This window comes from Paroedura picta, chromosome 14 (genome assembly GCF_049243985.1).
Source record: "Paroedura picta isolate Pp20150507F chromosome 14, Ppicta_v3.0, whole genome shotgun sequence".
Taxonomy (NCBI): Eukaryota; Metazoa; Chordata; class Lepidosauria; order Squamata; family Gekkonidae; genus Paroedura; species Paroedura picta.
Genome location: NC_135382.1, coordinates 7,847,916 through 7,861,213, shown reverse-complemented (window position 1 = coordinate 7,861,213; position 13,298 = coordinate 7,847,916). Strand labels below are relative to the sequence as shown.

The 13,298-nt window shown below is 46.7% G+C and overlaps 1 protein-coding gene across 1 annotated transcript in view; it reads left to right on the top strand.

The window, feature by feature from the left end:
- Positions 1 to 13,298, top strand: part of XRN2 (5'-3' exoribonuclease 2) — an 88,456-nt gene that overhangs the window by 44,877 nt on the left and 30,281 nt on the right. Inside the window, exons 16-21 of the mRNA XM_077309461.1 lie at positions 258 to 367; positions 4,072 to 4,207; positions 6,593 to 6,700; positions 6,795 to 6,884; positions 10,752 to 10,824; positions 12,595 to 12,678. Of these exons, the coding sequence (XP_077165576.1) occupies positions 258 to 367; positions 4,072 to 4,207; positions 6,593 to 6,700; positions 6,795 to 6,884; positions 10,752 to 10,824; positions 12,595 to 12,678 (601 nt within the window). The remainder of the gene's footprint in view (positions 1 to 257; positions 368 to 4,071; positions 4,208 to 6,592; positions 6,701 to 6,794; positions 6,885 to 10,751; positions 10,825 to 12,594; positions 12,679 to 13,298) is intronic.

Genomic DNA, 13,298 nt, shown 5'->3' with positions numbered 1-13,298 from the left:
TTGGCGTAGGTTGCTTGGGAAGGAATGGGAGAGGTGGAGTTTCAAGAGGGCTGGAGCTGAATCCGTTAATGGGATGGGCACAAACTACATTTTTGTGGTTCAGTCGATGGTTGAACCACAAACAAACCCACAAACCCATGGAGCTTGTAGCCTGCAGTTCTTTGGGGTGCCAGCCTCTGCACCTTAATATGATGTCTGGGAATTTTTTTCCAGTTCCTTTTGCCTCTTAATTCTCTGTAAAATAATTGTGTCCCCAGACTCCCTCACCTTCTCCCAATACAAGCTTCTCATCCGATGGAACGCCAGGAAGCGTTAAGCGAAAAGCAGAGGACAGCGACAGTGAGCCTGAGCCCGAAGACAATATCAGGTGAAACGTGTGGTGCTTGGTTAGCACATTGGCAAAAGGGATGCTACCTCATTAATGCTGTTTACCCTGTATCAGTAATGCTTTTCTATTATCTTTTTATCCACTGATAATTAATGTGGAGTGTTGGGATACTCATTAAATCCCAGTGAGATGTAGCTGTTACATTTAAGTGTCTCCATTAGTATGCATGCAGGTTTTTGCCCTAAAAGCTGTGACTCCCTTCGAGACCCTGCTCCAGATCAGCTAGAGGTTTCGTACTTGGCTGAGTGGAGTGTCATTCTTTTGTAGTAGAAGCTAAACTTTTCAGTTCTGCGGCCAGATTCAGGTCAGGTTTTTCCTTTTGGGTAAAGAGATGTCTACGTCAAGGGACAGAGCCCCGGGTTCTTAGCAGGACTTAGGAAAGTCTCTTTTTGCCAGAGATTTAAGAGAGCCACTGCCAGTAGACCAGACAGGACTGAGTTAGGCTGACCAGTGGCCTGAGAATATCAGCCCCTTGTGTCTTTTCTGCACTGCTCCAAGCCTGGATGCAGAGAGGAGAGGGGTAGTTAACAAACTGAATAAATAGGAAAATAATAAAGGCTTGAATTCCAAGCAGCAGAAGACAAGCGGGAACCCACCGTGACTTGCACAGGCCTCTACTTTGCCCCTCCCCCACTGTTTCTACTTCCCCTTCTTTGAAAGCGCCTCTAGCCTCTCTGCTTTTCCTGCTTGCTTCTGCCTTTATCTGCCCTTGTGTCTTCAGCTTTCTTCCCACTTCTGCCAACCATCTCTGCCTTAGAACACTGGCCCAGTTGTGACATGTTAGCTGCTGGGTCCCGCCCTGTTGCATGGTAGGGACTGTGAAGAGACCTGCAGGAGGAGAGGAGCTTCACTTCCCCATATATCCCTGTCCCTTTTCCCTGCCTTATTATATCCTCCTGAGGGTTGTGTTTAAACCCTCAGATTTGTCTGCAAACTTGGGTCAGGTTTGCAGAAAGATGTGGCTTTTCCATTAACAATGCTAATCACTGGATTTATGTAGCCTCAGATTTGGCTGAGTTGGTAATTAGAATATATGATAACTAGTAATAAAGCCCGCTGTATGAGGAATACAGCGGGCGCTAGAAACTTACAGTTTTGCGTGTTCCCCGGCGGCGGCTCTCTGGGGCGGCGGCCTGACGCGGCGAGAGGCACGAAGCTCCGCGCGGCTGTGGGGGGCTACCTCGGGCGGTGGCCAGATGTGGCGGGAGGCACAAAGCGCCTCTCGCCGCATCAGGCCGGGAGCAACTGCGGCGGCTCTGGGGCGGCCCTCTGGGGCGGCTGCTCTCTGAGGCGTCAGGCCGGAAGCAACTGTGAGCCGCGCTGTGCGCGGCTCGCAGTTGCTGGGGCTGGGAATCAGAGGGTCCCTCCGATTTCTGTCCACAGGAAGAGTCCAATCCGGACCCTTCCTCATCACGGACACATCCCGCCCCAGAACCCCTTAGTGCTTTATTTAGTCCGCGGCGCCCGGGGCGCCGCGGGCGGTGTTTAGATATATGATATATTCTACTCATGTATGAGAAATGTTTTGCTGCACCATTCCCAGGGCAGCCTCCTAAAAAGGCGCTCCCAAAATTTTGGGGACTCTACTGTTTGTGTTAAGAGCCTCTTGTGGCGCAGAGTGGTAAGGCAGCAGACATGCAGTCTTAAAGCTCTGCCCATGAGGCTGGGAGTTCAATCCCAGCAGCCGGCTCAAGGTTGACTCAGCCTTCCATCCTTCCGAGGTCGGTAAAATGAGTACCCAGCTTGCTGGGGGGTAAATGATAATGACTGGGGAAGACACTGGCAAACCACCCTGTATTGAGTCTGCCATGAAAACGCTGGAGGGCGTCACCCCAAGGGTCAGACATGACCCAGTGCTTGCACAGGGGATACCTTTACCTTTACTGTTTGTGTTAGTGGAGCTGCAGCTGGGTCAGTTGGCACCCCTCCAAGGTATATTTGGTTACACGGTTAGGCTGTTTGCTTATTATATAAGAGGAAGGAATAGGATAACAAGTAATGGGCCAGCCTCTTGTCACTCAAGCAAATTTGGATTCTCTGCTGGTGTATTGTAGCATCTGTCTCCCACTTATCCTCTGAAGAGCACAGAGTGGAGCTTTAGCCTTTGAGAGAGGCTTCACTGAGGTTTAGTGGCTTGCAGAAGGCCTCCACGCGAGTTTCTTGGCTGTGCAAGCGGCAGTGTCCAAGATTGAAACACACTTGAATGGCAGTTTCCCTTCCAGTGTTGCTGTCAAGCGCTCCCCAGCGGCCTCAAGATCTTACAAGAACAGTTCTTAGAACAGGGTGTAAAACTCCCCAGGGTGGGGATAGCAAAAGCCTTGGCATGTGCAGGAAATGCCAGCTTGGATTCTGTGAACTTCCCCACTTTCCTTTTGTGGCCCTGGAAGAGCTGATATGGGACTAGAGGATGTGGCAGATTTCTTCCTTTTTACAAGCTTCATTTTACCACAGACTATTCCCTATAGCCCCTGGCCCCCCAGTTTTTGGGGCATCCCAGTTTCCTACAAAACTTTGCACTCTTAATTTTTTTCCTTGGACTCCCTTCAGGCAAAGAAAGCTCCTAGCAAGATTAAATGTCTTCCCCTTGAAAGTGACCCATGGCAGGTTTTGCCATATTCCTGAATTGGAGGGACTTGCCTCCATGGTTGTGGTGTCCCTGATCCCCCCCCCCCCCCCCCATCATCTTGGTCTGTCCGGCTCTTTGCAGTCAACGCATCCCGGTTCAAGACCATTTAACCAAATTGGGGCTGAATTGCAAGAATGAACAGCAAACTCTTAAAGCTGTGCTCAGGCTCCATTGGCTAAAGTTGCTGAAGTGCTTCATTCTGTGTTAAAAGTCAGTCTTTTGTATTTGCAAAAATGCTAGACTGTTCATTGGGTTTCCGTGTATATCACCTATGTCGGTCTGTGTTGTGGTTATCGGTATTTGTTTGAATTTTATGCCATTGAAGGTAATCTATATCTAACCACTCCAGTATTTGTCACTTTCCAATCTGGGAATACTATCCTGGGATAGAATATAAAATCCAGCCAAGCCGGCTGCTAATAATTGAGGCAGCAAGATAAACTGGACAATGACAAGAATGAATTACTTTTCAAAGTGGAGCAAGAACTACTTTTCTCAAAATAACAAAGAATGGAAGAAAATCTTCCTCAGTGACAGGCTGTGGGAGGCCTTAGTGGGAATCTTACCCGTATTTTTTGCCTGTTGTTGAGCTAACTCACTTTGTTAGCTCTCATTTCTGACCACTTTCAGCCATCAACTATCAAAACCCAACTGTTGGATCTAACCTGACTTTCTGCTTCCCAGCTCCCCCTAGTGCATCGGAGGTTGGAACACAGTTTTCTGTGCCTCTAGTATTATGGGGTGCCCCCCCCCCCTTCTCAGGTGCAGATGCATTTTCCCTACAATGTCTGATCCTCAGCCCCAACCCCAACAGGAGGGGTTTTGGGGCAGTGACCTATAGGAGAGAACTGCTTCTGTGGGTGGCCTTGTGCATCCCAGCCAGTGTGTTTGCGGGAGGGCTGGATGGAACAGAATCAGAAAGGAATTGTGCTGCTTGCTTTTGGGTCTCAAGAGCAGCATGGGAATGTGTTTTATATTCTTGATATTGTTCAGGTGAAGACCACTGAATGTACTGTGTGAAAATTACCAACTTAATACAAATCAAATTGCTACACAGGTTATGGGAAGCTGGCTGGAAACAGAGGTATTACAAGAACAAATTTGATGTTGAAGCATCTGATAATAAGTTCCGTCGTAAAGTCGTACAGTCATATGTGGAAGGGCTTTGCTGGGTTCTCCGATACTATTATCAGGTATTTAACTATCAGTATTAAGGGAAACAAATTCCAAATTACTGAAAAAACATGCCATTACTCACGAATTCTGATAAGTGTTATTTTTGAGATAAAAATGCTTATGATGCTAAAATGCAGGAGCCAAAGTGTGCCTAGCAGTTGTGCCTAGTGCCTTCAGGAATAACAGCTGATCTCCAGGCACCAGTTCCTCTGGAGAAAACAGCTGAAACGAGGAAGGAAAGAAACAAAGAATGAAGAAAAGAGGAGGAGGAAGGAAAGAACAAAAGAAAGAGAAAGAAGAGGGAGGGAGGAAGAAGGGAAGAATGAAAGGGAAGGAAAGGAACGGAAAGGAAAGGAAGTGGGGAGGGAGAAAGTAAAAGGAAGGAGGAAAGGAAGGAAAGAGGGAAAGGAAAGGACAAAGGAAGGAAGGAAGACAGGCAGAAAAAAGGGGGCAAAGGAAGAAAGAGGATGAGACGGGAGAGGGTGAAAAAGAAAGGGAGGAAAGGAAAGAAGGTGGGAAAACAAAATGAGGGAAGGAAGAGTGATGAAGGGGTGAAGGACAGAAGGGACAAAGGAAGGAAGGGAAGAAGAAAGGAAGGGAAGGGGACAAAGTGAGGAAGAGAGAAAGAGAGAGGGGGGAGGAAGAAAGGAAAGACAGAAGATTCCCCTGAGACCCCCCAGTTGGGGGAGATGACATGGAAGAGTACCCAAAGGCCACCCTGGACCCTATGGGGGCCAGTGTGTGGCCTTTTTGCCATCTTTTGCAGCCCCCCCCTTCTCGGGGGGGGGTGCATGGAAGCTTGCCAAAAGGCCACGCTGGCTTCTATGGGGCTGGTAGGTGGCTTTTACTGCGTCTCCTCCCCTCGCAACTTGGGAGAGCGCAAAGGTTGTGCTCAGTCCCATGGGGCTTGCCGGGGGTGGGGGTGGGGGTGGCTAGACGCCTTGTACCCCTCACCCGCAGGATCTCAGTCAGGCCTAGAGGCTGCCCTCGGTGTCCTGGGGCTGAACAGCCAATCATGTAGGGTGGGAGTTTACTGTCACACTTAAACTTTATTATGGTTAAATAAAAGATAATCAGAAATATGTCAATTTAGTTGACTGGAGTTTTTATTGATGTGAAACTTGTTAACAAGCTCAGTACACTGTACTAGGGGTGCTGCAGATTTCTAGTTGAACCTGTTGAGCACCCTGACTTATCCCATTCAGCACTCATGATTAGACTGTGAGTCAATCTGGGATGTTTTCAGTTTGCATCAAGCAACTGAAACTGCTGCTGAATAAGTTTGCAGCTGGCCCTTGGTTGGAAGCCTATTGGCAAGTCATGGAGGATTAGCTGGGAGCCTGGTTCTGACACACTCCACTCAGCACTGCAGCCACTTCAAAAGCAAAGAAAAGTTGCTCAAAAGAGATTAGGAAAAGCTGGTTCCTCCCCCCCCTCCCCCAATCTAAGATAGGTAGGGACAGAAGGGATTGTCTGGCAGTGGAAGTTGAACGATCTCTGCATGGCGATAGCACGGGAGAGAAACAGCTTATTCCTTCCTACTCCTAAGCTGAGTGGGACCTGCATTGAAAAAAAAGAGGGGAAGGGACATGAGCTCCCCATTGTAAAAGAGAGGAGAAACAGCTTGTATGAGGAGTAAAGAAACAAAATGAGCTGGGCTTCAGATCAGTGGCCCAATACTCCACCCCAGGTATACTGTAACTCAACAAGTCTGGGGAGGCAGCCAAGTTTCCAGAATGAGAGATCTGAAGAACCCAACTACCAGTTGATCATTTGGGAATTGGCTCTAAACTTTCTTGATACTGAGCAAAATTTCCTGAGCAGGAAGTCAGAAGCTGACTCTCAGCTATTCTCTGATCAGCTGGGACACGGCCTCTGATGGCTGCAAATAGCACGTTCCTGCAAGTACACACAGTTTGTCAACAGCTGAACAGCCTGTTGATTAATTGGCTGCCTGATCACCACTGGTCAACAGGAAGTGGGCCAAACGGGCACTGTACACTGCAGCCAACTATTTTGCAGAGAGAACGGCTGAGTTTTCAGTGCACAGTTCCTATGCTGGCTTTGGACCTTTAAAATGAGTTAAGTAATTACAACTGTGAGTTGGCCATAATCTGGAACTCTTGCCATTTGAATACTAAGGAAGTTGAATCCTCTTTAGTTGTTGAATTTTTATGCCATTGATCCAGCTTTCAAAGTCAAGATTTAAAGGAAACTTGAATACATGGGGCTGGTTGTGCCGTTTTAATATTTAACTGGTCTGGGTCCCAGCTAGGTGACGAGGAGCTCTTCTGCAACCACCACCAATGCCTTCCCGTGCTCTTTAGTCCCCACAGAGGTCCATAAATTGCCATTCTGTCTTAAATTTCTCATTGGAATTCTTCTTGCTTTCTGACCCCTAGGGATGCGCTTCCTGGAAATGGTATTATCCCTTCCACTATGCACCATTTGCTTCGGATTTTGAGGCAATTGCAGACATGCCCTCTGACTTTGAAAAAGGAACAAAGCCGGTAGGATTTGTTGCTTATCTTATAAATGATTTAAGTTAACTAATCATTATGGAGTGTCAAAGTAGTTATAGCTGATGGTCTTTATTTTTGACAGTTCAAACCTCTGGAGCAACTTATGGGTGTATTTCCAGCAGCCAGTGGTAACTTTCTCCCATCATCTTGGCGGAAACTTATGACCGATCCGGTAATAAAATATGCTTTGATTATTTCCTTTTCTTTTGGATGAAATGTGAAGTTATTTTATCGTGTTTTCTTGCCAGTCCCAGTTTGACCTGGAGAATGTAACTCCTCCTCCTCTATCTGCTCAAGACAGCCTTACAATCTGCACTTGTACAAGTGGCAATATCAGTGGCATACGTAGGCTATTTGGCACCTGGGACAGGTGGGTGGGCAGGGCCTGATGACAGAAGGATGGGGTGATGGAGTGGGGACATGAACTCCGTAGCTGCCACAGAGTAATGCCCAGGCAAGCAAAGAAATATCAGACTGGCCACTATGGCAAAAGTTTATTCAACTTTTATTCAACTTATGCCAGAATGAGATCCGGTATACCTCGTTTTCAGATACAACTCTCTTCCTCTATGGTTGTAATTATCACCTTGCCTAAAAGGTCTTCAATGATGGGCTTGGAGGGGATGGGAAGGGGAGGGGAGGGGGCCCAGGTGGGCGTGTCCACAGCTCTGCTTCCCAACCATATTCTGCATGATTACATCACTCCTGGGGTTTCTTGAAGCCTGAAGAATGTTTCATGTGTTTCTCAACAGTAAAAAAGTGGAGAAAGGCTGTTCGAAAGCTCAAATACTCATCAAGCTAGCTTGTGCCCTTCAGTAACCCAGGTCTTAAGGAAGCCAATCTAGGGAAGGGCCACAGCAGGCTGAATTATGGGAAGCAAGAGCAAATCCACTATATTTCTTGGGATTGTCAGTAGAAATTTGATCTCCCTGCCTATGTCCAACTATGAAGGGGACGAGTGTTCCAGGTTCTGCTTAGTATACTCATTAAATAATAGGGCAGATAAAAGAAAGAAAATGGTCCATCCTTCCTCCCTTTGAGAAAAGCAAAGCATCTCTAGGCTCCAAGGTTGTTAAGGGCTTGCAAGGTTGTTAAGGGATACAGTGGATGTACCTTTTATTTTTTGTGGAACCCCAAAGTATGTCAAAAGTAACATGGCAGAATTCTCAGTTTGCCTGCCCAATTTTTGCAATGTTACAGGGATATACTGATAGTGCCTTTCAAGGACACTGAAAATCAGTAGACAGTACTTATAATACCTAAAGTGTTATGTATAAGTCAGAAAATCGGCAAAAAGCATTGTTTGGGGTTTTTTTTTAGTTATGGAGGGGAGAATACTGTCAATGGCTAGTAAGCATAAGTTGTAGATAAAGAGTATGTGTTGACTTATACCAACTGCTGCTAATTGGGAAAAAAAGAGATCTGCCAGGGGTGGGGGTGGAATGTGTGATCTGAAACAGCTCCATATATCACTTAACAATAACTATGAGTCAAAGTTTTGTCCATTCAGTGGTTATGACAAACTACACTTCTTTGTAAGCCCACTTCAAATGCTGGTTTCCGGTTTGCTAGCAATTTACAAACCAGGGTTTATTAGCTCAGACCATACACCAAACCATGCTTAGGTTTGTTTTAACTGTGTATTATTTAAGCTTCTATTCTGCCTATCTCTGCGGACTCAGGGCAGATCGCAACATAGATAAATTACATATAAAATTCTAAACAATATAAAAATAAATATCTAATTTAGATATTTTAAAACAAAGTTTAAAACAAAGTAAAATTAAAATGTTACTATTACTAAAACACAACCCTCACGATAGTTTGGTGGGTATTATTATTATTACTACTAGAAATTAAGCCCGCTGCAGGGTAAAAGCAGCTGGCGCTAGTGGGCGTGGTGAGTTGGGTGGGGCATCTCCGATGTGTCCGGGCCCCGCACCCGAGACTGGTGGTCGGGCATCTTGTGAGGCGGCGGCAGCTCCCGGCCCCCCCCCCCCGGCTTGCTGGCTACCTGCGTCAAATTGCAGCCGTCTTCTTCTCCCTGCATCTCCTCTGTCACTGGGGCTGACGCGTTGCTGCCGGCCGCTCGTGGTAAGGTGGGGCGGTGGGTGAGGCGCGGTGTGAGTGGGCAGGCCGGCGGGCAGCAGTGGTGGTGCTGGAGCGTGCGCAGGCAGCGGCTGGCACCGGCGCTGCCGGAGCTGCGGAGGCATTGTCTGAGTGGGCGGCGGAGGCGGCACCGCTGCTGGCGTGTACCCTGGTGCCGGCTGCAGGCATTTGCGGCGGTGTGGCGGTTCATGGCGTGGGCGGAGGCGTGGAGGAAGGGAGCACTGGGTGGGTGGGTGCTTGCGGGTTGGGCGGAGGCTTGGGAGCGGCAGCGGGTTGTGTTTGGTGGCGGTGGGGAGGCGGCATGTTGGCGTCAGGGTCCTGGCTTGTGTCTTTGGCGTGGCGCGGGGGCAGCGTGTGACCTTGCCTGGCCGGGGCTAGGGAGGGAATGGCTGTCGGCCGCAAGTGGCCGAGGGGGGAGCAAAGCACCTCCCGATTCGTGAGTCCGGCGGCAAGGGACCAATCAAGTGTCAGTCCAGGGGAAGGGGCCTATGGGCACCCTTCTTCATCATGGACAGGGCCCGCCACCATGGCCCTTAACAAATTATTTAATAGGCGGAGCGGGTTAAAGATTATATCAATTGGCCGCCCCTCCCTAAAATAGGCTTGGGGTGGCTAACATAACATAAATAATATACACGGCAAAGTAAATATAAAAGCATGCAAGAGTAATTTTACACATTTTTAACCTCAAAGACTTCCATGTCCTGAATCTTACCATTTGGATCAGAGTAATTCTGGTGCTGATTTTATGGAGGGGGAGCTGGGGGGGGGGGTTCGGCCTCTCCGGCCCCTGGGGAGGCTTTTTCCATGGAGGGGTGGGAGTTCGGGGATGCCCAGCCCTTCCTATCCACCCGGGCAGCGCTGCCAGGGCGGTTGGGAATGGCTAGCACCCGTTGTATTTTTTTTACAGCGGGCTTATTTACTAGTTGATGTTATATTGGGCTTCTGCTGACCTCAGCCATATACCTGGTGGAAGAGTCTTGCAGGCCCTTTGGAACTTTCTCAGCTCCAATAGGGCCCTGATCTCAGCCAGCACCCCATTCTACAAGGCTGAAGCCAGGGCCAATTGCACTTCTTTGGGGCTGGGGACTACCAGTAAGCTGGAATTTGCGTAACACTCTTCGGGGAACATACTTGAAGAAGCGGTCCCTCAGGTATGCAAATCCCAGACCGCATAAGACCTTAAAGGTTAGAACCAGTACCTTGAATTTGATCTGGCATTCAACCTGTAACCAATGAAGTTGCTAGAGAGCAGGTCGAATATGTACTCTCCATGGGATCCTCATGAGCGGGGGTCCTCAACCCCCGGTTGGCGGCCCAATACCGGGCCGTAAAGGCCATAGTACCGGGCCGCCCGGCTAGCTGCTCGCTGCAAGGGGGGGGGGAAGAGGCAGGCGCGGCCGCCGGCACGCTAGCAACGCAAACGCACATGCGCAGAGCTGCTGTGCATGAGTGTTTGCGCCCCTGCTGGTGAGAACGCACACGCAGCTGGGCCGCCGGCTCTCCCCCTCCCCCGACCACAAGAAGGTTGGGGACCACTACTCATGAGGACCTGTGCAGCCATGTTCTAAACCAGCTGTAGTTGCCGGGTCAAAGGAATACCCACGAAGAATGAGTTACAGACAGATTTGGGTGTCACCAGATAGTCAAGGCTTTTGAGATAGGACAGCTTTATACAAAGTTTGTGGTCGGCACCCTGAGCAGGTTCTGGTCCCTAGAACTTTGGTCTTGTGTGGCATCTAGAACAAGTTACTGTATCTGCTGGAAGGGCTGAAAACTTCAGGAGTGGGGTTATCTTGTTAGGTTTTGAAAACATCAGCAAACTGCTGTTCATTTCTGCCTGCCCTCAGAGTGAGGAAGGAAGCAAAGAGCTTCATCTAGAATTGCATGCATTTTGAGATTGTTGTAACGTTCTTTTCATTAAACTTAGGAATCGAGTATAATTGACTTCTACCCTGAAGATTTCGCTATTGATCTGAATGGAAAGAAATATGCTTGGCAAGGTAATATTTGTATTTTTACGCAGCCAAAGTCTTAATACTTTTTCAGAGGATCTTTAAAATAATTTGAACAAAAGAAGAAAGAGATTGTTCCTTAAATAGATTTTCTGCACAAACCAAAGTGATTTTTTTTGTTACAAGATTTTCTTTTCAAGTTTAAAAAGCAAGGACAAGCTGCTGAATTGGTTGGCCTTGGCTTGGCTGTGGTTTTCAGTAGACTAAAACCTATTATATTGGCTTGAAATTCACTCAGATGAATTTATTGTTTGTGTAAAAGAGCTTCACTGTATCAGTTTGTTGTATCTTCTATTCAGCTATTTTAGAGGCGGTTTGGGGGTGTTTTATAGTTGTGATTATAAGAACATCAATGTTCTGTTTTAGCGTATTTTCATCTTAAATCCCAGAAGTTGATGCCCTACAGATTTCTCATGTCGAAGCAGTGTGCATTTTAAACTTTTTACCTGGCCGCCATTATTTTAGGTGGCTTATAAGGCTCCTCTTGGGCTAAAAGGTGCTTTGCATTATCTTTGGTGAAAATGCATTTTCCTAGAAAACTAGATGAACCAGGACATTTCCTAGATAAATCAGGAAATCATGTGGCAGCGCATATCATATTTTTTTTAAGTGTTGTATTATAATTTCATATTTTGAGCCCACTATGCATGACAGAAAGGTATGATACAAATCTTTAAAAGAGATGTATAGATTTAAGGGGCCACGGACAGAACATTTGTACAGAAACTTCCAAGATTCTATCCATAAATTCCTTCAGATATTGTTGTTGCCTTTATAGATTGACAGGCTTGAAAAAGTTAATGCTGGGGGTGTTCAGCTACATGCAGTGTACAGGGGCAGACTATAGATTCAAGTGGTACTCAATAAAGCAACTAGTTTGTAGAAAGTTGCCGTTCTTGGATTTGGAATTGGGGAGAGAAAAGATGTAGGTAATATGCTAGTTCACATGGGGGCATCTCCACTTATAGATGGATTTCAGAGAATATCTTTCTTGCCTCTTCTCTCCAGTTGTAGCTCAAAATCCCCCCTGCCACTGCTACTACTCCCTTGGAAACAGTATTGGGTGGGGGCATTTATTTTTATCATTACCTTTCCTTTCTCAATGAGTATCAAGGTGAATGAGAGAATATCAGGTAAGCAATAGGGCTAAGATTACAGCAATAGAAAGGTATTCAAGCAACAAACCATCTGAGCATGGGAACACCACAAACAATGTGGAATTACAGTGCTATAAGACAATGCAGTCAAAGCAGTTGCTGCAGGTGACAATCTTCTTGTGTTACAAAGGTGTCCTCTGTGTTAAGAACTGCTACCACCATTGTCATTTTTCTCTCTTCATGTTCATATGTTAAATAAAATAAATACAAATAAAGGTGCCCTTCTGAACTATTCCATTCTACTGCAGTTCTCATTATTTTATAAAAATGCCCTCCTGAAAATTTCCGTTTTTTCCCTTCTACAGAAGGGTAAAGTTGTAGGAGGGTTTCTTGACCTCTCTGCTCAAGCTGCTCCACAAAGGGATGGGGCTGCAGCAGGAGGGAGGATAAGAAAATGGTGACCCATTGGTAAAAATCCTTCTTTTGGTGGAAATGCTCTGTGTGATCCAAGGCATTAACTGTGTCCACCGTCCACGTCTGTCCTGTGGTCTTTCTACTCAGTCCTGTAAACCACACGGACTTGCTGATCCCAGTGTCTCCTGGCACTGCCATCCTTTCTTTCCTGCTCATGAAGTGAATGCGGCTTGTTCTTTCTTTGCAGGCGTTGCTCTGTTGCCGTTTGTTGATGAACGTCGTCTAAGAGCCGCTTTAGCAGAGGTGTATCCTGACCTTACTTCTGAAGAAAGTAAGTAAGGACGTTACCAAAATAAGTCGGATTGTCAAGGTTTTTGTGATAGTACAACTATATGCAACTTTATTTTTTTTTGTTATATATAAAACGCTTAGAAAAAAGTTAAAGAAAAGAAATGAAAAACCAGCTAGCAAAGCAAATATTGTTACATAAGAGAGAAATAATATAGTACTGTCTTAAGAAACAGTAGGGTCAATCCCCATCACATTATTAATTATACTTGGTCCTAACCTAAAAATTAATACTGGCTGTCTTTCTTAAGAAAGTCCAAGTAATAACACCATTGTTCGTCGTATTCTTCAGGAGTTTCTTATTAACCATGTTAGTAAGTGCTGACTGGGTGAGGTGATTGCTGGGTGATTGCTGGGAGGATTAAAAAGGGCTGCTCCTCACCCAGAGGCGCGAGCCGAAGGGCGAGAGACAAAGGGCTCTTGGCCTGTGGCTCTTAGCCGAGTAATTAGAATAAGTAGATTATATTTCCCTAGTATTTGCACTGCCTAGAACTTACAGTGGACCTCCAGGACACTCATCCCATCATCTGCAGTGAGTGTGACATGATTGCCTTCTTCCCAGAAGACAAGATGGACTACATCTGCCCCAAGTGTAAACTGGTT